The sequence below is a fragment of the Dromiciops gliroides genome, chromosome 6 (assembly GCF_019393635.1).
Source record: "Dromiciops gliroides isolate mDroGli1 chromosome 6, mDroGli1.pri, whole genome shotgun sequence".
NCBI lineage: Eukaryota > Metazoa > Chordata > Mammalia > Microbiotheria > Microbiotheriidae > Dromiciops > Dromiciops gliroides.
In genome coordinates, this window is record NC_057866.1 from 252,108,522 (window position 1) to 252,132,164 (window position 23,643).

General features: G+C 39.1%; 1 protein-coding gene across 1 annotated transcript in view; it reads right to left on the reverse strand.

Annotated features, from left to right (window-relative positions):
* The window catches only part of WDFY3 (WD repeat and FYVE domain containing 3), a 332,419-nt gene that overhangs the window by 106,439 nt on the left and 202,337 nt on the right, over positions 1-23,643 (reverse strand). Inside the window, 9 exon segments of the mRNA XM_043973480.1 lie at positions 2,904-2,998; positions 6,570-6,731; positions 6,840-6,913; positions 7,181-7,333; positions 8,385-8,575; positions 10,711-10,822; positions 12,308-12,468; positions 17,041-17,272; positions 19,484-19,665. Of these exon segments, the coding sequence (XP_043829415.1) occupies positions 2,904-2,998; positions 6,570-6,731; positions 6,840-6,913; positions 7,181-7,333; positions 8,385-8,575; positions 10,711-10,822; positions 12,308-12,468; positions 17,041-17,272; positions 19,484-19,665 (1,362 nt within the window).

Sequence of the window (23,643 nt, forward strand, 5' to 3'; positions counted from 1 at the left end):
CTCAAAATTAACATGTACAAAACAATTCTCTTTCTCATCAAACCCTACCCTATTCCAAACTTTCCTATTTCTGTCAAAAACACCCACTATTTGTCCAGACCCGGAGGTTCCTAAGTTTGGCATTATCCTTGGCTCCTCATTCCCTACCCCAACTATACTCTCAGGTGCTAATGTTATCAACTAGCCGAAAGGCAACTCTACATGGACATTAACAAATGGTCAATATCAAAGTCAGATTGAAGCCAAAGTATATAATCCAAAATGATCATGATAAAAGGCAAAAATGGTAAGGACTTAACAGAAGTAGAAGAGATTAAGAAGAGATGTGGAGAATACACAGAAAAACTACACAAGAAAAATCTTAACATCTTGGAAAATGAAGTCAAGTGGGCCTTAGGAAACATTGCTAACAATAAGGCTAGTGGAGGTGATGGGATTCCAAATGAGCTATTTAAAACCCTAAAAGATGATGCTGTTAAAGTTCTTCACTTCAATAGGCCAAGAAATTTGGAAAACAACTCAAATTTTGGAAAATTCAAATTTTGCCATTGCAGTAGAAAAGATCAGTTTATGTCCCAATCCTAAAGAATGGCAATGCTGAAGAGTTTTCAAATTACTGAGCTACACACCTTTCACACACTAGTCAGGTTATGCTTAAGATTCTGCAAGCTAAGCTTCTGCTATATGTGAACCAAAAGTCAGCAGAAGAGTAGGCTAGTTTTCAAAGAGGCAAAGGAACTAGAGACCAAATTGCCAACATTCTCTTGATTATGGAGAAAGCAAGGGAGTTCCAGAAAAATATCTTTTTCTGCTTCACTGACTACACGAAAGCCTTTGACTATGAATCACAAGTCCTCAAAGAGATGGAAATACCAGATCACCTTACTTGTCTCCTGAGGAATCTGTATCCAGGCCAAGAAGCAACAGTTTGAAACCAAACATGGCACAACTGATTGGTTTAAGATTGGAAAAGGAGTACAGCACGGTTTTATGTTGTCATCTTATTTATCGTATATACAAAGTACATCATATGAAATGCCAGGCTGGATAAATCAAAAACCAGAATTAAGAAATACAAACAATTTCAGATATGCAGAGGATATCATTCTGATGGCAGAAAGTGACAAAGAGTTAAGAAGCCTCTTCATGAGGGTGAAAGAGGAGAATGTAAAAGCTGGCTTGAAGATTAACATTACAAAAACTAAAAACTTGGCAACTGATGCCATTACTTCCTGGAAAACAGAGGGAGATGAAATGGAAACTGTTTCAGATTTTATAATCTTGGGATCAAAGAGCACTGCAGATGGCAACTCCAGCCATGAAAATAAAAGACATTTGCTTCTTGGAAAGAAAGCTATGGCAAATCTGGACAGCAAACTAAAAACCAGAGACATCACCCTGCCAACAAAGGTCTCTATAGTCAAAGCCATGGTTTGTCCCATAACAACGTATATCTGTGAGAGTTGGTCTATGAGGAAAGCTGAGTGCCAAAGAATTGATGCTTTTGAATTGTGGTGCTAGAGAAGATTTTTGATAGTTTCTTGGCCAGTAAGGAGATCATATAGGTCAATTCATTGGAAGGGCAAACACTGAAGATGAAGCTCTAAGGGGACTCATGGGAAAAGACTGATATTGGGAAGGAATGAAGGCAAAATGAAAAGGCAACAGCAGAGAATGAGATGGATAGATAGTGTCATGGAAATAATGAACATGAACTTGAACAGACTTTGGGAGATACTGGAAGACAGAAGGGCCTAGAATGCATTATATGCATTGGCGCTATCTCAACATGCTCTCTTAGGAATGCAGGATTAGATGTCAGAGGATGTTTCCTAAAGGCAGAGGGTCTGGACCTGGGTCCTGCCACTTGCTAGCTATATGATTTTGTGCAAGTCAATTACATGTCTGTAGGCTCAACTTGGTCATCTCTAAACTGAAAAAGGTACACTAAATGACCTCAAAGGTCCCTTCCAACCCTAAAGTTATAATCCTTTCATCGAATCTGTAAATGGTATATTCCCAAATAGTATACAAGCTACTTGAAGGGATGAGTCATGTCTTTTATTTCTTAAAGAGTTCCCTGTGGAAATCAAGATGAAAAAAGTATAGTATATCTTGCTGTGTAGGAGTCTAGGATAGAAATCCACTAAATTATGTGTAGATACACTGCAGTGTTCTACAGTATCTACATAAAAGGAGATCTATAAAACTGCTGGACAGGGAATAAAACAAAGTAATTTCAGTCATTTTCCCTCCTCCTTTCAAATTTCTGCATTATCTTTTCAAGGTACTTTAAAATCTATCTTTCTTTCTTTCTTTCTTTCTTTCTTTCTTTCTTTCTTTCTTTCTTTCTTTCTTTCTTTCTTTCTTTCTTTCTTTCTTTCTCTCTCTTTCTTTCTTTCTTTCTTTCTTTCTTTCTTTCTTTCTTTTTTAGTGAGGCAATTGGGGTTAAGTGACTTGCCCAGGGTCACACAGCTAGTAAGCGTTAAGTGTCTGAGGCTGGACTTGAACTCAGGTCCTCCTGACTCCAGGGCCAGTGCTCTATCCACTGCACCATCTAGCTGCCCCACTTTAAAATCAATAAATGTTTAGGTGCATACCATGTGTCAGGCACTTTGCTCACACATGAAATACAATAATGTCTTTTTACTGTCCTTCATGTTTATTTTATTTATATAAATATGACATCCTTTTGAGATGACGTTGTTTTTGCATCAGACCTCTAATGTCATCAATGCAGGCAATTTCTGATGAGGAAACTAGTTCCACCAATGCAAGTCAACACCTGCTCTGCCAAATAGAGAAAACAAAAGAGTTACTAACAATAGCATTTCAGATCTCATTTTGGCCTGTCAAAATAAACTTCCCTACTACTGTTATTTTTCAAATGCTAGAATTCTTACCTGTGTCCAGCTTTTCTTCATGGTTTATTTCCATAACTACAAATTTCTCACAGACAGCAAATGTTGGCAAAGTGGAAGCAATGAACTGTCCAAACCTGCAAATGTAGGAAAAACAAAATAAGGAATGCTATCCATGTCACCATGACAAGACACTATTTCCAGCAGTGACTAGCATTTGGTGCTTAATAAATACTATTTGAAAACTCATGATTCAGCTCAGCTTCCATTGGTTTCAAAGTACATAGGAATCAAAGCAATAACTAACAGTTGTTTGTAAGTTTGGAAGATGCAAGAATAAAACTAACGACAGCTGACTGTGTAGAAATATGCAGCATATCAAGTATGAATAATTTCAAGTTCCATAACCTTCATTTAATTCATCCCTCAGCATGGTATAGAATCCTTTTAACATTCATTTCTGATCAACTCTATTACATTACTTTACACTGAGCTGTTGTAAAACCTCCACTTCAAGGATCCAACTATTAGTTTCCTCCACCTTGGCTGGTAATTTCATCTGAGATTAACATCATTTGTCTTAAATTCCATTACATCCCTTCTCTCATTCCTCAGAACCTTTGGGCTTCACCTATGCTCTCCTTCCCTCAAGTTTCAGATAAAGAAGTGGCCCTACCTTTTTGCCAAAACTAAGCACTCCACCTTGTCCCTGATTCTGTTGCATCTTATTTCAATGGTCAAGCCCTCTCATTTTCCTTCTCTTTCTTTCCTACATTCTTCCCCCTACCTACAAATAAACTTAGGTCTACCCTAGCCTAAAAACAAAACTGTAAATCCTTCCTTTGATTTTATTATATGTTCAAGGCATCATATGTATCATCTGTCCTCCCAACCTTCCATAAAGAGTGGTCTATACTTTCTCTGCTTCCTCATTACCCGTGGACTCCTCAATCACCTCTAAGCTAGCTTCTCTTTTTGCCAATCCATTAAAACTTTCTCCACGATCAATGAGTTATTTTTTTTTTAAGTTCTTATTATTTTTTGTCTTTATTTTGTCTGTATTTCCCAGGATAGTCCTTGTTCTCCCCTCTCCAGGACAGCCATCCATATAACAAGAAAGAAACCCAAACCCAGTGAATTCTTACATGTCCAAAGCAATGGCCCTTTTCCAGTGTTTACCTTCCTCAACATCTATGACAGCTCCCACATTCCTGATTCAATTCTTATCTTACCATTCAGAGGTTATCTTTGCATTTTTTTCCTCTTGCTCCCTAAGATTGAACCCTTGGTCATTTTTTCTTTTCACACTAAACTTGCCCCCAGAACCATCTCATCCATTCCCAAGGCTTCACTAAAGGTACCTTGGTGTTATAGTGTGCTGGCTTTAGAGTCAAGAAGATCTGAGGTCAAGTGCTGCCTCAGATACATACTAGTTAAATGACTCTGGCCTCTTTCAGGCTGAATTTCCCCATCTATAAAATGGAGATAAAAAGAGCATCTAAATCACAGAGTTGTTGTGAGGATGAAACGAGATAACTTATGTAAAACACTTTGTAAATCTTAAAGAGCTATGGAAATGTTAGCTGTTATTTCCATTACCATATGCCTCCAAATTTATATATCGAACTCCTATGTCTCTTTAAGTTCAGTCTCACATTTTATTTTTTTATTCTGAACTTTTACACCAAAGAACATTTCCATATGCCCAATAGAAAATTTAAAAATAGTTTTAAAATGCTAGCCATGTGTATATGAAATCCTAGATTTTCATTTCATACTACTTACTTACTAAATAAAATCTATATAATAGATTTTTTGAGGGGGGGACGCAGGGCAATGAGGGTTAAGTGACTTGCCCAGGGTCACACAGATAGTAAGCGTCAAGTGTCTGAGGCCAGATTTGAACTCATGTCCTTCTGAATCCAGGGCCAGTGCTTTATCCACTGTGCCACCTAGCTGCCCCTATAATAGATTATAGATAATAATATTGATGTGCCTTTCAAAAATGTCTTGCTCATCTGTGCTTCCTTCTGAACTACCTTCCGTTCTTTAATGTGCATTTTAAAAAAAATTGTTCAGTGGTACTCTTTTTTTCTTTTTCAGCATGACTATTGCTAATAACCCATTAGCCTCCTTAAAAACTGAGGAAGAAAAACAAGTACCACCATCACCAGCAAAGAGTCCTTTTACCAAATAAGGATGTGTCACACAAAATAACCATGTTCAAAAATGCCTAACTCCTTTTGCCCCTTGAATCCATCAACCCTCTGCCCATGATGTGGGCTGGAGGCTTCAACATAGGTGCTCTGAAGAAATGGCTGGTCATTATATTGAGAAGAGATCTTCAGGCTTTCACACCTGTTGTTCTTTACAATGTTGTTATTCTTGTAAGTTGTTTTCCTGCTTTGACTCACTTCACTTTTTTTTTTTTTTTTTACAGGGCAATGGGGTTAAGTGACTTGCCCAGGGTCACACAGCTAGTAAGTGTCAAGTGTCTGAGGTCATATTTGAACTTAGGTCCTTTTGAATCTAGGGCCAGTGCTCTTTCCACTGTACCACCTAGCTGCCCCTGATTCCCTTCACTTTTAATCACTTCATTCTACCCCAAGATTAGCTGAAATCCTTTCTTCATCATTTCTTACAGTTCTTTGCTCCCTGCCCTGCCCCAACTCTGCCTGTTACTTGGAGAGCAGGAAGTTTGTTTTGCTCATGGTTCTTCCCTCCTTCCCCACCTCAGCCTTCCCTTCCCAGCTTGTTTTTTGTGTTGTTTGGTGCATATCTATGCTAAACTCTGCATGCAAGCACGTGTGTGTGTGTGTGTGTGTGTGCGCGCGCGCGCCATCCTTTGTCCAATTCAGAGAAGAGTGAGAGGTTAATCTGATGTTCATTCCCTCCTTATCCCTTTATCCATGTTTGTATACTATTTTCACATAATCCAATTATGAAAATATCAAATTCTACCCCCTTCCTACTCCCTCCTTCACTATTATATTCCTCCTTTTGTCCTCTCTTCTCTGTCATTCTCCTCTTCAAATTTCAGAATAGAACCACTCTACCCACAGGTTCTGTTTTTATTTAACTTCCTCAAAATTCTCTGGAGAAATTAAAGTTCTGAAAGGACACTTATACATCTCCCATTATGATGTTAGCACTACATCGTCTGCAGCCCCTTCCAATGGCTCGACTGCATCTACGTTTTTCTGGGCTTGTGTTGCATTTCAGAGTTTCTACTCAGCTTTGTTCTTTTCATCAGAAATGCTCTGTTCCATTGGAGATCCACTTTTCCCCCCATAGGGTTATGTACAATTTTGCTGTATAAATATTTTGCCATATAGGTTTTTTCTTTTTTAAAAAAAACTTAATTTACCCTTGAGAGTGTCACCCCCACCACCCCCCTACCCCAAAAAAGGAAGAAAAGATTAGAGAATTTTGATTGACATAAGGAAGAACTCTGTAAGTATATGAGTGAGAAAGTAATGAAAAAGATAGACAATCAATTCTTACATTTCAAGTAAAGAATTCAATAATTTATCTTCTTCAATAGGACACTGTAGATCTGAAAACACAGCATCAATGTCTATATTTAAAATGCCTTTAAATCACACACCTAGTGCTGACTATTCTGTGTACAGATTACTTTTCCTGACAGCAACTTTACCTCAGTACCACATTGCATTTTTTTTTAAGCCAGACAAGAGTTCGTATTACCTGAGTAAGTCATTGCTGTTAGGGAAGCCTTGGAGTAAGTAGCTCAGCACATTACTAATAGCAACAATGGTGGGCTGGGACAAAGACATATCTCGAAGTGTAAGTAGCAGCTTTGGGATTAACTGAAATTCCCTCATTAATTTAGCATTCTTTGAGGCTTCACTGAAAGAGAAAGCAGTTTTAATGAACACTTCTGGCTTCATCTCTGTACCAAAAAATTCCTTTACCTACTGAAAATTTTTAGTCTAAAACATGGGTAATAACTAATACCTGGACTCTGTGAGTAGCTCGATGAAGTGTTCAAATAAAGAAAGGTGTAACTCATATGGTGCATGAAGCCAGACCTGTAATATAAAATTAACAGTGGTGATTGCAGGAAAATTCATTTAGTTTATAGACCATAACTTCCATTAAGGCAGACACCATATTTTATCTACACTTTGGATCTACCCCAGCACCTAGGACAAAGGTCTACATAGAGCAATCACTGACTAAAATGACTGATGAATAACACTCTTTAGTTTATAAATTTTATTCCCCTCATTTTATCAAAATAATTAGTGAAATTCATTGGCTGATGATAAAATTATGCATTATTATTTTTTACATACTTCAAAATCACAAAGCAAATCCTGGAAGGCAGTTGAGTTTGGAATGATGGATGTCTCGTGTCCACTATCAACAGTTCCCACCAAAGAAAAAGTCAGATGGAGAATGTGGCTATTAAGAAGAGAACGTTTCTTTTTCAGCAGCATTGCCAATAACTAAAATAAAAGATGTGAAATGCCAGTTGGTAAAACATCTTGAATATTAAAAAGTGAAAACAGTGGAGAACATTAAATATCTGGTTCCTGAGAACGAACTGTATAAGACTAAAGAGATTTACTTCTGAAATTGCATACTTTTTTGAGATTACAAAAAAAATTGCAAACAAAAAATAGAAACCTATAAAATTAAATAAGTGCTTCTCAGAACTACTTTTTCATCCATTTCTAGGAAATTGTCTTTAAAATATATGGTTCAATTCATAACAAAAAGAAATTTAAAACTCCTCCAAATATTTGTTTCTCCTCCTTGTTAATATATGGAAATTTTAGTCTTTTTCTAATCATATTTCTGTATTCATACAGTACTAGCTCCAGCAAGATTTATGGTCTTAAGGTTGGGATGAAGATATGGAGTGGTCACATGCTAAAAATCAGTGCAGGAGAAAGGTATCTCAGAGAGCCCCGCCTCTGTGCCATGCCTTCTCTCTTGGTTTCCTTTCCCTAGCACCTAAATAAAATATTATTTTATTCTATTTGAAAAAAAATAGTGTAAAGAAATTTTAAGAGCTCTAAAGGAAGTCAGCATGTATCAACACACCAAGAACAGGATCTATAACAATAGCAGATATATGTGGCAACATGTCACTTGCTAGGCCATGGCCCTAGGCCCCAACCCCAATCTGCATGACTATGCTCCACAAAGTGGCACCCTGTCTTAGCTTTTCACCAAACCCAGGCTCCCTGAAATCCAGAACTATGTCATTGCTTCTATTCAATTACTTATAGTTCAACGAGAATTTCAAAGTATTTAAAACCTATACTGAAATAATTTGTCTGACCAGGAAAAGTTTGAAGAGTCAGGAGGGGAAAAAAACAAACCCATGAATTAAATGAGGCACTAACTTCATTCTCATTTCATGCTTTTTAAAGTATATGTACTGAATGACACGAGTGAATGCGAACTATGTTTCTCCTCTGTAGCTTGATAAATGTGCTACCAACCATCACGAAGACAAAAGGAATTGATAAAACCCTCCTATTTACTTACCTGATAACCCTTGATTCTTTCCATTTCTTTGCTGGCTAGTGGGTTACTCTTCACTACACAAACCAGGGCCTTGACAGCTGCATACAACCCTTCCACATCTGATGCCATGGCCACTAACCCCAGGATGGCAGCAGCTCCTCCAATGTATTGTAAAGTCGTGGCCACAGGCTTAGGTACAAACGTTCTTACTCCTGTATAAAAAAAAGACAGGGAGAAACCATGAGGGCCAAATCTCTCAATTGTTTTCTTAAATGGTAAATATATAAAAATAACGCAACCCAATTTGATGGCTCTTGGATATCAGTTCCTTATCTCTTTCCTTCCCCAAAATGATTAGTCTAATAAAATCAAAGTAATCTATATATAGCAAGTGATTGATAAATGCTTTTTTTCATTCCTATGTAAATACGGTGAATTAATTTGTATAAAATGGATTGAACGGTACAAACTGAAGAGATTATTTTTGATGATTTTGTCTCACACATGATTAAAAAATATTCATTTGTGGAATTTCAGAATCAATTCTAGTAGTGATATGACTTTCAAGTGGCCATCAAGAGAGAAAACTCTAGTAGGCTCTTTTAAAAATATGTTTATGAAACCATTAGAACTTGTTCTTGTAGTAGAAGAGAAAGGATTCAGGTAGACAGTACATAAGAGGTTTTTTATTTTTTTAAATCATGTCTTTCTAATTCTAAGAGAGATGTGAGTCAACTTAGCATAGAAAATGTAGACATAAGGACAGTCTCAGAGTCAGGAAGACCTAGGTTCAAGGTCCGCCTCTAAGACATTCAGGCCATATGTGGGCAAATCATTTAACCTCTTGTTCCCTAAGTTACACAACAGTTGCCAATATGAAAAAGGAGTTTTTAGTAAAAGGGGTTTTATCATGTGGAGCTCTCTATAAGATGAAATCACAAGTTTGGTCCAAAATATATATAGAGAGAGATTAAAAAAGCCATTCTTAAAATTTTTCATGTTTAGGTGAGATTTGTAATTATTCTGCAACCATGGGTTCTGAAGAGTTAGTGCTTACTTGAAAAGAACATAATTTCTGGGAACAGACTATATGCTCAATTAATTTTCGTTTAATTGAATTAAGAGAATTGAGATAGTATGGCAGAATGGACAGAATACCAAACCTGGAGACAACTTGAACCAGCTTTGGAGAAACAGCTGTTAAATTTTCAGTGTGAGACTCTGAAATTGGTAAACACATGAATCAGGGCTTGATTTTCTGTTTTGTTGATTGCTGAGACTTAAGAATATGATGGAGAAAATGTAAATCATGCAGATTAATCTTACAAATGTGTCCTATATGCATTTCTTTCAGAGAGCCAGTTGTTAAGCATTTATCAGCACAGCATTCAATAAGAGACTTAAACTGTCATTGCCCGAGTCACATCTCTAAAACTCTAGTTGTTGACCTGTGTTAGTAGAGGGAGAGTGTCCACACTGGCAGTAGACAGTCCCTGACACTTATCAAAGATGAAGAATAAAAATCAGAGAAAAAAGTTTTTTAGAATAAAGAAAAACTGCATTATTGCACCATTACAAAACAACAACAATAAATAACAAGCCACTAATTAGTACAATTATAAGGACTAAGAAACATAATAGATTCTGGTTAACATTTTCTGGCTCTCCACATTTGTAAAGGATAGCTCAAATCACACATGCTGATAAGTTAGTTAAACAGCTTGAAAAATACCATAGAAGTCAACATTTAAATTTATCTTGAAATATCAAGAATGTATTTTGCTTATTCAGTTCTCAAGAATGGACAAAAAGAAAAAAAGGATGATTTAAAAAAAATTTTTTAAAGGGGGCAGCTAGGTGGTGGAGTGGGATAGAGCATGGGCCCTGGAGTCAAGAGGACCTGAGTTCAAATACGGCCTCAAACACTTGACACTTATTACCTGTGTGACCCTGAGCAAGTCACTTAACCCTCATTCCCACCCCCCCCTCGCAAATTTAAAGGTTGGGAAAGTTTTTTCTTGTGTAAGATCAGATAATAGTAGTCCACTTATAAGTCCATTTAACATTAAGGCAATTTGGGTATTATAAAAATACCACTGAGCACTAAAGAATGAAGTAGATGTGATTTGGAAGAAAAGTAGGGCCTTTATACCTGGTTTCTTGAAGTAATCATAGATAACTGCACTAAATGTGGATGTTTGTCTGACCCCAAAAGATATCATATATTGTAATCCCAAATACTGCACTGCCTCAAATTGTTATATTTATCTTTATTTATTTATTACTAACAAATCTACAAATCTGTCGAATCAAAACCTAGATACATACAAACAGAACTCTGTCTTACCTAAGTAGCCAATGAGTGCAGCGCCAACAGTGCGTGCTGGCCCATTCAGATGCCCAGCTGAGTTATGTAACAACTTCACAGGGGTGGCATTCTCATGGGAGGAAATGGCTAACTGTGGAACAGAAAAAGAACGTGATAAAAACCATCAATGGGGAAATAGAGATTTTTTTGCTCTAAACACCAGACCTAATTGAAAAAACAAATTATTTTGCCTTCCAATGGGAAAATAAGTAAGGAGTCTTTCATAAAAATATATGGATTGAGTACATAATTCGTTATATGGAAAACATGTAATTTCAGAGCAATGCAAAAGTTACAGAGGAAATAAACCACAAAGATGGAAACAGGGACAATTATTCTCTCTCTCTCTCTCTTTTTTTTTTTTGGTGGGGCAATGAGGGTTAAGTGACTTACCCAAAGTCACACAGCTAGTAAGTGGCAAGTGTCTGAGGTTGAATTTGAACTCAGGACCTCCTGAGCGGTGCTTTATCCACTGCGCCACCTAGCTGCCCTCCCAACAACTATTCTTGATGCAGTATCATGAAAGACTAAAGGGGTTTGCATCAAACAGGAGTTCAACTGAGGACATCCTAAAACATCATCATCTGCTGCCTCCACTTCACAATCAATAATCAATATAAATTTCCTTAACTCAATGAATTGTGAAAGTTCACGAATAATGTTTTTAAAATGTCCTAGATAAAATATGCCTACATGGGAGGAAGACTGGGTAGGAATACATATCGGCCCTTTGTGGTTGATTATATTAACTTTGTAGTTGCCATAAAACCCACAAGAAAAAAGGTATCAAAAAGAAATTTTTCTTTTTTTTAATGATAACAACTAAAAAAGTGTGAGAGGATACGTGACAGACTGACAAGAGATGTGAGCTCGGAGTCAAAAGAGCAAGTTCCTGTTCTCCCTTTGTTGTCCTTGCCTGATCTCTCTCTCTCTCTCTCTCTCTCTCTCTCTCTCTCTCTCTCTCACACACACACACACACACACACACACACACACAGCAAGTATATGGGTTTTACACATAGAACATAATTTCACTGGTAGAGGGTATTCATGGGTGAGAAGACTCCGTCTTCCAATATTGTTTGGCTCCTCTCCTATTTACAGTTTTAGGGTTTAATGACTAACTGGCCCAAGATGACCGTCTTTCTCTTCCCGGCTGGATCTCATGCAACCAACCACACTCTCTCATAGAGTCCTCCCTGTTTCAGACCATGAGCTATAGGGAAGGGAAAGGGCTGATCGGCATTGGCCAAGGAGAGCTCCTAATATAGAGGAAATCAAAAATCTCAGCAAAAACAAACAAAAACCCAGCAATGCATATATATGAGTAATTTTATTTTTAAATTCAGTTTTTAAAAAAAGCCAATATGAAACTTAAATAATGCACTGTTGGCTAGAATTCAATTTCCCAAGTTAAAAAGATTTGGGGAGGTTTAGTCTAGGGAAATTGTCATAAGGAAAGCAGTAATCACTCTATTACTGCCCCAAACTAAAATTCTAGAAGATTTTAAAGGAAATATGTGACCTTTTCCAATATATGCCAACCACAGTTTATCACAAAATAATCCCCACTTACCTGCTTAGCAATGGCTTTGCTATCTAACTTGTTGTAAACTTTTCTTATTCTTGCCACTGTGAGTGAGGAGACAGAGACGGCATAGAGACCAAATGACACTTTTTCTTCTGGTACTAATGACACAGGGGATGGGATGCCACTTTCACATTTGGAATCTTTACCTTCAAAATAAGAAATAATGCACCTCAAAAGCAGAATTAGTTATCTTCAAAATAAATATACTAAGTGGGGCTAAACAGAAATTTCCATCCTTGGTGTAGAGATGAAGAAATGCGGCTTTTGGTCTGTTATGGAATATGCTTAATTCTTTTTTACTGGGCAAAGCTTCTTGGCTCAGGTAGGTAAAGAGAGCAGAGCTGGATAAAACACCATCCCAAGGGGAGTTCTAGAGTAATCTACAACGCCAAAGAGGTGGGGGTGGGAGGGAAGAGGGTGTCGTAGCTTCAAAGGCTTGATGGGAGGTGACAGGAATTTATTCACTCCAGCCCCCCTAAAGGCAGGTCTGGCTCTACCAGCAGAATTGCTTTCTGAACCAAAGCTACCTTGTTTCTACAAGTAAGTCCTGCTGCCATCTGCTGTTCTGTTGAACTGCAGCAGCTGGTGGCATCGCTCATCAGAAAAAGCAACCTACCTGAAGAAATCTGTAGGCTCAGCACAATGAAAGAGGATAATAAAGAAATGGATATGATTTCTTTGATGTGGATGTACTTTCCCTCTAGTGGTACAAATCATAAGCCCTCTATAATTTATTAGATGATAACTTCTGATAAGTTATCATGGCAAAAAATGGATCATCCTGTGACCAAAGTGGTCTAACAGCTCTAACAAAGGAAAAACATTAGCCCAGATCAAGTTACAAGTGAGTTCAAGCAGACATTTAGAGAACAATGAACATCTATACTACAAAATAATCTTCAATAATAAAGGATGCACTTTAGCAAACACTTTTTTTTTAAAAGAGAATGTTTTAACACCAAAACCAAGGAAAATCAAAGTAGAAAAAGGGTTAAATTTTATGTAAAGTGATGCAAAAGTTTTAAACAAAATTCTGGCATGAATATTATAGCAATATATCAAGAAAATAATTCACTATGTGGCATGTAAAACTATATGTGTGATCACCTTATTTCTGTCCCACGTTTAGAGAAAATTAACTGGGGTTCTTAATATAGTTGTTACTTATAAATTAGAAGCTTTGGCACCAGTTTGGGGGCATTAAGCATTTATTAAAATATATTAAATATTAGTAAAGTGAGCGCACATGTCTCTGAAAGTTCAGAAGGTCTATCTAGCCTAGGGGAGAGGATAGAAATTAGCCTGGCCTTCTAGCCGAGAAGAAAAATAGAGCTCTAAACCTCCATCCCTCCCTATCCCGTGGTTCTTTCTCTGCTGCCTACAAACACGTCTTTCCAACCATGAAAAGATTTACGGTCTTCCCCTCAAGCGATGCCCCTGTATATCTCCACCACTTCACAAACTCCCAAGAAGAAGCCCTCTGCGCTCGCTTCTTAACACTGTTGCTTTTCAGATATCTCAAACGAGATGTCCAGTAGACATCTCAAATTCAACACATCCAAAACAGAACTCGTTATAACTTTCTCCTTCTACCCTTCCCCCTTTCTGCCTTTCCTATTATTGTAGAAGGTAACACCATCCTCCCCTCCCTCCCCCTGGCAACCTAGGCCTCTTCCTGGGGGCCTCACTCTCTCTCACCCCCTAAATCCAAGCTGTTCCCCAGGCCTATCAATTTCCTCTTTGCAACTCTCTTTTGTCACCTTTTGCATCCCTCCTGCTTGGCACAGTTCCTGGAGCTTACTAAGTGCCACCTGGTGACTTTCAATCACACCCCTCAACAGAAACTACTCTTCCCCAAGCTGCATGTCTGAGACTTTCTTTTACAACTCTGCTCACGTGGCACAAAGCCTCCACACCAATTCACCTTGTACTTATTTTTATCTATTCTATACATACATATACACTTATATCCTTGGTGTATTCCCCCAAAGACTGAAAGGCCATGAAAGCAAGAACACTTTCCTTTTTTTCCTCTTTCACCCCAGCCCCTATTAATTGTGCCTCATCTCCAGATGCCTACTGGACATTTCAAACTGGACGACCCAGAGAAATCTTAAACTCAGTGTGTACAAATCAGAGCCAGTGATCTCTGTCTTCTAAACTTCCCTATTTCTGTTCAAGGGAACACCTTTCTTCCAGACTCTCAGGTTCATACTCTTCACATTACCCTCTACTACTACTACTTCTTCCTCCTCCTCCTCCTCCTCCTCCTTCTTCTTCGCAGGGCAATGGGGGTTAAGTGACTTGCCCAGGGTCACACAGCTAGTAAGTGTTAAGTGTCTGAGGCCGGATTTGAACTCAGGTCCTCCTGAATCCAGGGCCAGTGCTTTATCCACTGTACCACCTAGCTGCCCCTACCCTCTACTTCTTAATTCCCTTCCTTCAACCCAAATTTCTAATCCGGTGGAAAACCTTGTTTCTAATTCCACGATACTTCTCACAGTCATCACGCGTGTTCAGGTTCTCACTTCTTGCCTCCACTATGACCACGGCCTCCTCATTGGTATCTCTGTTCAGCTTCTTCCCACTCAAATTTATCCTCCATACAACCACCTACCGAGGGGACTGTACTGAGCCCAAATATGACCATGGCCCTCCCCAATTTAATCAATAAACTCCAGTGAGTCCTTATTGCCTCTAGGATTAATTATGAGTTAGTTCATCTGATTTCTAAAGTCCTTAAGAACCTGAACCCAACCTACCTTTCCAGCCTCTATTCCCCTTGCTTTTTCCTGCATTGTGGGGGTCAGTCGCAACTGCCCTTTTCTCTATTCTTTACATATCCTACTACGTGCTCTTCTCCTTGCTTTTGCAGTGGCCATCCCCTGTGACTGAAATGGGGGACAGCCAGAGAAAATGCTTGGATCCAAGCGATGGAGTATTTTTTTAAAGAAACAGCCAGAAGGTCCATATCACTATTTGAAGGGTATGTGGCCGGGAATACAGTTTAAGAAGACTGGAAATGTGTGTGTGTGTGTGGGGGGGGCTGGCTTATAAAGGACTTTGATTCACAAAGTATTTTGTATTTGATCCTGAAGGGGAGAGGGGACCCTTGGAGTTTATTAAATAGGGGTGCTCAGGGTGGTGGTGTATGATATGGCTGAACCTAGGCTTTAGGACAATCACTTTAGTGGCTGAAGGAAGTGGGGTGAGACTTGAGGCAGGCAGACCCATGCATCAGCAGTCTGCTGTAACAGTCTAGGTGTGAGGTGATGAGGGTCTGCACCAGAGCGGTTGCAGTGTCACAGGAGAGAAGAGGGCCTGTTTGAGAGGTGCTGCAAAGGCGAAATCCACAAATTTGTCATGCAAGGTCCAAGACAGTGAGGAGCTGAGGATAACAATTGGTCTGCAAGTCTGAAAGACCAGGAAGATGGCGTTGCTTTCCTCTGTAATAGGGAAGGTGAGAGAGGCAGAGGGTTTAGATAGAAAGAAAATGAGGACTGTTTTCAACTTGTGTTTAGTTTGAGATGTCTGAAAAGCAGTTGGAGATGAGAGATGAGAGGTCAATAGAGAGGTAGGGAAGGACAGGATGATTGACGCATCATCAGCATGGTGATAATAATTATATTGATGAGAGCTGATGAAACCACCAATGAGGTAGTACAGTAGAATAAGAGAAACAGACTGAGGTCAGAGCCCTAAGGGACACCTATGGTTAGAGGGCATGCTCCAGATAAGGAGCCAGAAAAGGAGCATTCTTATAGGTAGGAAGAGAACCAGGAGACTGGGCGATGAAAACCTGGAGAAGAGAGAGGTCAACAGTGGCGAAGGCTGCAAAGATCTGGGAAAATGACAAGTTAGAAAAATATCAGATTTGACAATTAAGAGATTTTATTTTAATTAATTAATTTAATTAATTTAATCATGTAAGTTTGGACAGTGCAGCTTTGGTGGTAAGATGGGAGAGACAAAGGCAGGAAGTAGGGAAGGAGCTAGTGGACAGGGAGAGATTGAAGGTAAGTGATAGAGGGGGATGACAAAGGAGGCAATCGGAATGAAATTGCTGGAGCAGGAAGAGGGCTTAATTTTAGCAAGGAGTAAGGCTACCTCATCATGTGAGACAGGTGAAGGGGGAGATAGTGCCACAAGGTGAGTTCACAGAAAATGGCCTTCATTTTTTCTGTAAAATATGAGGCAAGATTCTCAGTTGAGAAGGTGAGAGGAGAAGGGGCTGTGGAAGGCTTTAAGGAAGGATGAAAAAGTTTGGAAGAGACAAGAGAAAGAGAGAGAGAGAGGGAGGGAGAGACACAGAGAGAGAGAGACAGAGAGAGAGAGAGGGAGGGAGAGAGAGAGAGAGAGACAGAGAGACTATAGAGAGACAGAGACAGAGACAGAGAGAGAGAGGGAGGGAGAGAGACAGAGAGGGAGGGAGGGAGAGACAGAGACAGAGATAGAGAGACGAGAGAGACGAGAGAGAGAGAGAGAGAGAGAGAGAGAGAGAGAGAATAAATAATATTCTTGTTGTCCTTGTAAGAAGGGATTGTTTTATTGTTTGTATTTGTATTCCCGGTGCTCTGCGTGCAGTAAGTATTAAATAAATGCTTGTTGGATCATTTATAAATTTTTTTTGATTGGATGACAACATACACAATTCATAAGGACTATTGTATGAATCATTAAAAGGAAGAATTTTAGCTAAGAGGCACAAGGGTACTTACATGGGACGTGTACAGCCTGAAAGCTTCCAACATAATTTGGTCCTAATTCATAGATGATATTAACACTTGAAATAGGCAAAACTTCTTCTAAGAAATGTGTGGGTCCCAGGCGCCACACCAATGAAGCAAGCTGGCGTTGAGCTGGTGGCGTGCCAATATAGGCATACACTGTGCTGACAACAGGTGGGTTTGCAGAACCTGAACCCCCTGGAGTACTGTGAACATAATGAAGCTAGAAAGGAAAATGAGGAGAAAGGAATCAGAGTAGAATCAGGTATGCCAGAAAAGGAAAACGAGCAAGTTTAACTTAGGCTACATATCTCTATCCCCCAGAACTCAGGGGCTACATTCACACTGTGCCAAAGTCCCAAGGACGGCTAATGACAGGAAACCTAAGGGCAGAGGATAGAAGTCTGTGCTCCAGCATCACTTGGACCTCTGCCCTGAGGGAGGGACTGAAACAGGAGGCTGAACTTCTCCCTGGCTCTTTAGTAACAGCCCACAACAGGACAAGAGAGATGCAGGAAAACCACAAGCAGATTTCAAGGAGATGTGGGTGCAACATATAGCATGTTTCTTTGGAAATTCCATTGTAAGTTTGCAGCATCTCACCGGGGCACATAAGATGCAACAATTCATGTTTTTGCTGTAATACTTAAGTACATGTTAGTGTGAAAAGGCACACATACACACACAGAGTCTTACTTTCCAAAATCCTGTATACCAAATGTTTAATTTCATATTTCAAGGCCCACTATTGCTAGGTCTACATGATGCCAAAAACTATTATCATTTGATTTGTTTTAACAAAAACGGCAATTGAATTGTAGGGGGTACAGAGAAATCAATCAAGCTGATTACATTTTCTGCTTTTCAATTTCAGTTTCATGGAGTCACATTCTCAGAGAACTACTGAATAAAATTACTCTGCAGTTGGTTTCATTCTACTAAAAATCTTTATAGAATTTCTTTTTTTAGTCAAATACCAACCATTTATTTCCAAGCTTGTACTTGACAAAAGAGTATTCTTTCCAATCACTATGAATCACCTACAAAGCATATATAAATATCACGAAGCATCCTAAAACCATAGTTTTATAAAGTGGTCTGGACTTATATAAAGTCTCAAATACTTAAGGATATGGAAAATAACTTAAGAAACCTCAGTGTGGCTGTTTATAAGAAAAAAGCACACAGGCAACATAGACAGTATAGCCATTGCTGGGAAAAAAAAAAAAAAACCCAAAAACCAAACAACCAAACACTAATTGACCTAAAAACCCATCCTTCGATTTTAAGCAGTAAAATGAAAGATAAAGCTTAAACACATAGAAAACATCAAATGATTTTCTCTGTACAGCAGAGCCAAAGCATAGGCCTTGATCGTTTGGTAAAGCACAGCACCATCTGTTTACTGAAGCAGAGCCTTCACATGGGGTTTTGTGCTACGGACTTAAGCTTTTTGTAAGGAACAAACAATGAAGACACAGCTTTGTATAGCACTGAATCATTTGGGGGGCTCTGAAGACACGGTGTGCTGTGAAGAAGTGTTTGTGAAACCCTGTTTGCTTCTCATATTTCACTGAGGAGATCTCTGAACTCTCATAAACATTTTATAAGCAATGAGATGCAGGTGGGGAGTTACTGGTGTCTTCCTGGTCACCTGCTCATACTACGAACAATTTGATCTTTTTCATTCTCTTGGGATCATCCCCTCTAGAGGTAGTTTATAAATTCTGCCTTCATTGGTTAATATGATAGCATTCTCAAAAGCTTACAAAATAAGATGGCCAGTTTTTAAAAGACATCAAAGCATAATGATTCTACTCCTGAAAATATAACTTTTCTGTGATTTTTACTTTTATGCTCCTATCTCCAGAGCTCACACTGAACACACCCTTCCCTCTCTGTTACATGGGATTTGGGTGTTAATAAATAAAATGATGCTCAGTGTACCCAAGAACCAAAATGAAGGGAGAGATACAGACATGAAATGGGAATCAGAAGTTATTTATAAATAATGCTACACCAGCCAAAGCAAAATGCAGCCTGACTCAAGGAAACAGTACAGGATTGGAGTCTCTGTGACCTCAGGCTAGTCATTAACCTCTCTGAACGTGAAATTTCTTCAATTTATAACATGAGGGAGCTGAACTAAATAACCCTCACAGCTCCAGAGCTATGTGTTAGTGGTTACAGGCCTGCAGGAAGACTCTTCTACATGAACACACACCCCTACGGTCTACAACTCTATCCTTACCTGCTAAGTGTCTCCTCATCACTCACTAATAAATTGAGGCCCAGGACATGGCAAAGAGTGTGAAACACCACATCCGAGGCAAAGTAGAGATCAATTTTGGGCAAAAGCACAATTTCAATCAATCAAATCAATCAATCAATCAAACTTTTTAGAGTGTGTAGGGATTTAGAAGTAAAGACGTACCTTCACTGTATTGACAAGCTGCCCATCAAGGTAGAGGGCAGCAGTGCTGTTTTTCAACATGCCTTTGCTCATTACTAGCACAAGATGATGCCACTGTCCCTCAACTATGAGGTCTCCACAGCGAAAGCGGGCACAGCAAGGAAGAATTTCATAAAATGAGGATTCTTCACTGAAGTCATCGACTAAAGCAAAACAGAAAATGTAAGGAAATGCTTAGGCCAATCTCATCTTCGTGGTTTAGATGAGTTTAAGGACTTTCCATTAAAGCAAATACATAGACACAAGTATTAAGTGTCACCTCACTCAACATCACTGTGCTATTAGCAAGCATGTAACACTACCCAAATAATACTACTCAAAGATTATATATAATACTAATACTACCCAAATCAGGTTTTAAGTAATATATTCACTTAAAAGAATTCTGGAAAATAAAGAGAATACAAGGGAATTAGATTACACAAACTACTCAAAAGATAAATGCTATTACTAGTGACTTTATAAGAATTTTTATTTTACAAGTAGCTATGAAGGGAAGGGAATAAGCACTTATACAACACCTACTATGTTCCAGGTATTGGGCTAGGGACTTTACAAATATTATCTCATTTGATCCTGACAATGACCCTATATTTTTCTTCATTTGGGCTTATAAACAAAAAACTATTAGGGTGCTAAGAAACTTTGGTTTAATTTTTTAAAAATTTAAATGGTACTAAATAAACTGGATTGTAGAGCTGATATGAATCACTGAAACATCTATAAGAATGCTGGTGACTTTTACTGAAATAGAATTCTTTACTTCTTTGAGATCATTAAAGACAAGCAAATTACAAATGAAAGTAAAAGAAGAACTGACACATGTAATGGTGACTATTACAGATAAAGTTCCAAAGAGATCTTTTATGTAAAGTGCTGTGCAAATCCCTAAGAACCACAGGAATAAGATTTATAATTATGACGACCACCATTATCATCACTATGAACATTGATATTACCATCACAATCATCACCACCACGGTCACCATCACATTTTGGTACTGAGGCAAGTAACCATCTTCCTATTATTAATTTACCTTTAATGGCCTACGACCATTGCTCAAGCAGATAAATAAATACCTCCTGGAGCTAAATGACAGGATTACAACCTAAATAAGAGCCCAGAGAAGCATCCTTTTTGATCTCCTTGGTTGGGTCTCTGAAATTTTTTGGGGGGGGGGGGGGCGCGGGCAATAAGGGTTAAGTGACTTGCCCAGGGTCACACAGCTACTAACTGTCAAGTGTCTGTGGTCAGATTTAACTCAGATCCTCCTGAATCCAGGGCCGGTGCTTTATCCAGTATACCACCTAGCTGCCCCCACTCTTTGTAATCTTTAAAAATTTCATTCTATGCACCTTGGAAATTAGGTATGTCTGGTATGGCAACATGTATTAACAATAGATTTAGATTAGTTTTTACGCATTAATGTTTTGCTTGGGTGTCCGTGGGCAATAGCTTGGTCTGCAATAATAGTGTGGTTATAGTACAATTTACTGACCACATTTCTCAAATATATTTTGAGTCTGTATTAGGGAGGAGATTTGTCATCCACTCGTCCAAAGCATCTTAAACTGTGGGTCATGACCCCATATGGGATCACAAAACTGAATATGGGGGTCATCAAAAATTTGGCAGTAAAGGTTTGATTTGTATACCGATTTTATATATTTATATAACTGGTGTCATGTAAAAATTCCTCCAAGGAAAAAAGGGTCTTGAGCGGAAAAAGCTTAAGAAGCCCTGTATTAGTCTATGAAGGAGCAGACTCCAAGAAGTGGAAAAAAGCCCAGCAGTCCTCTCAACCGACCCACACACAAAGAAATCCCCACTAGGGAGAGCTACGTGGTACAAGGGACAGAGCACTTGGCCTTGCAGTCAGTAAGATCCATGTTCACATCCTCTATGCTTACTATGTGTAACCCTGGGCAAGTCATTTACCCAGTCTGCTTCAGTTTCCTCATCTCTAAAATATAAATAGGAATAGCACTCCTCTCACAGGATTATTGTATAGACCAAAACTGTAAAGCACTCTGTAAACCTTAAAGCATAAAACAAATGCCAGCTGTTATTATTATCACTGTTGACTAAAAAAATAAACAGAAAGTGGTCATCCAGTCTTAACTTACAGTAAGCCGTTCTACAACTGAATGACTCAAATAATTAGGGTAAAAATAACAAGTCTAATCCCTTCTCTACATGAGGGTCCTTCAGATTCTGCGACAATGCCCTCATGTTGTTGTGGAGTCTTCTTTTCATCAGGATTGTTGGGGGGTGGGGGTGGAGGTAGCCCTAATACCAGCACTCTGGTTTCACATTGAGATGAAATGAAAAGTCAACAAAAGGATGAGATTTACTTTGCACAAACACAGCAAGGATGTGCAACGATGTGGCTGGGACACAGCTTCTGTGGATGTGGCTTGTCTCTGTCCCTGGGTGAAAAGCATCTGGACATTAGGGAAGGATATGGTGAAAGGCAAGGTACTTGTGTGGCCTTCAGAAACCCACCAAGTCTGAGAAGCCCCAACTGATGATGGGTAATGCCTTTAGGCAATGGAGAAGCTGTTTTGGGGAAGCTAGTAAATATTACAAAGCTAAATATGCTCACTTCCTTCAGATGATCTTCACATATCATGAACTCAAAGCCCTTCCCCATCCTGGCTGCTCTCTCTGTGAAGAAACTCTCCCTCCACTTTAGTCCTGGCTTGTAGCTTTTTCAAGTGAAAGCATTTATCGTCAATATGATAGCTGACCTTGATGCTGTTTTAGTCCTCATTGATGGCACCCAACAACACTGCTGAAAACACCATGCTAAAAAGCAGGGTAGCAAGCACAAAGCTCTGCTTCGATCCACTGGTGACTGGGAAAGTGTGAGGGCATTGTCCTTTATCCAGAAGCTGGGCAAACATGCTGTAGTGAAACTGACTTACAATACTGAGGAATTTCTCCGGGCAACCAAATTTTGCTGTAATCTTCTGCGAGCCCTCACGACTGACAGTATCAAAGGCTTTGGTCAGACTGATGAATGTTTGTTCTGCTCCTGGCATTTCTCTGGAGTTGTCAGGCAGCATACACCCTATCAACCATTCCTCTGCCTTTCTCAAACCACACCGGCTCTCAGGTAGATGACCACCTACCCAAAGGATCAGCTTATTAAGGAGGACTCTGGGAAGAATTTTGTCAGCAGTGACTGAGAGACACTCCCTCTCCTCCACCCCCAGTGATTGTCACAGGACAACCTATTTCCTTTATAAAGATAGATAATGGGGGCATCCTTGAACCTCCTTTCAGTCAGCTTTTATAAGTGTATTCCTTGCCTTGTAGATCTCTGTTGGAATAGAAGCAGAACCAGGCACTTTGCCACAGCAGAAGAGCCTAATAGCATCTGAAACCTCTTCTTCAGTTGGAAGTTTGACTAGACAGGGATTGACTTCAACCTGAGGTAAATAGTCAATGGTTTTAGCATTGGTTGATGATGATTTGTGGAAAACGCCTCTGAGAATGAGATGCAACAGAGTATGGATCAATTCTCTGCCACTTGTGCTAATTGTGGCCTGACAATTAACACCAAGAAAACAGAGGTTCTCCACCAGCCAGTATTGAATCATCCATATATGGAGCCTTCAGTTTCAGCAAGTGGATAAAATTTGAATGCTATGGATAAGTTCACTTCCCCTGGCAGTAAGTATACTTTTCAGGGATGGATACATAGATGATGAGGTTGATACATGTATTAATACATGTATTGCCAGAGCTAGCTCATTGTTCAGCAGGCTCTGAAGGGAAGTGTGAGAGAGAAGAAACATTAGGCTGCCTACCAAACTGAAGGTCTACAGACCCATTGTGCTGACCTCATTGTTGTCTGCCTGTGAAACCTGGGCAGTCTACCAGCGCCATGCCAGGAAACAGAAACGCTGGCATTTCAATTTTCTTAGGAAGATTCTGAAGATCACCAGGCAGGATATAAGGTGCTGAGGTCTTTTCTCAAGCTGAATTGCCAAGCATTCAAACTCTACTCCAGAGAGCACAATTTTGATGGGCTGGTCACGTTGTCTGAATGACAAATGTACATTTGCCTAAACCACTATTTTATGGAGAGCTCACACAAGGTGTCACCATCAAG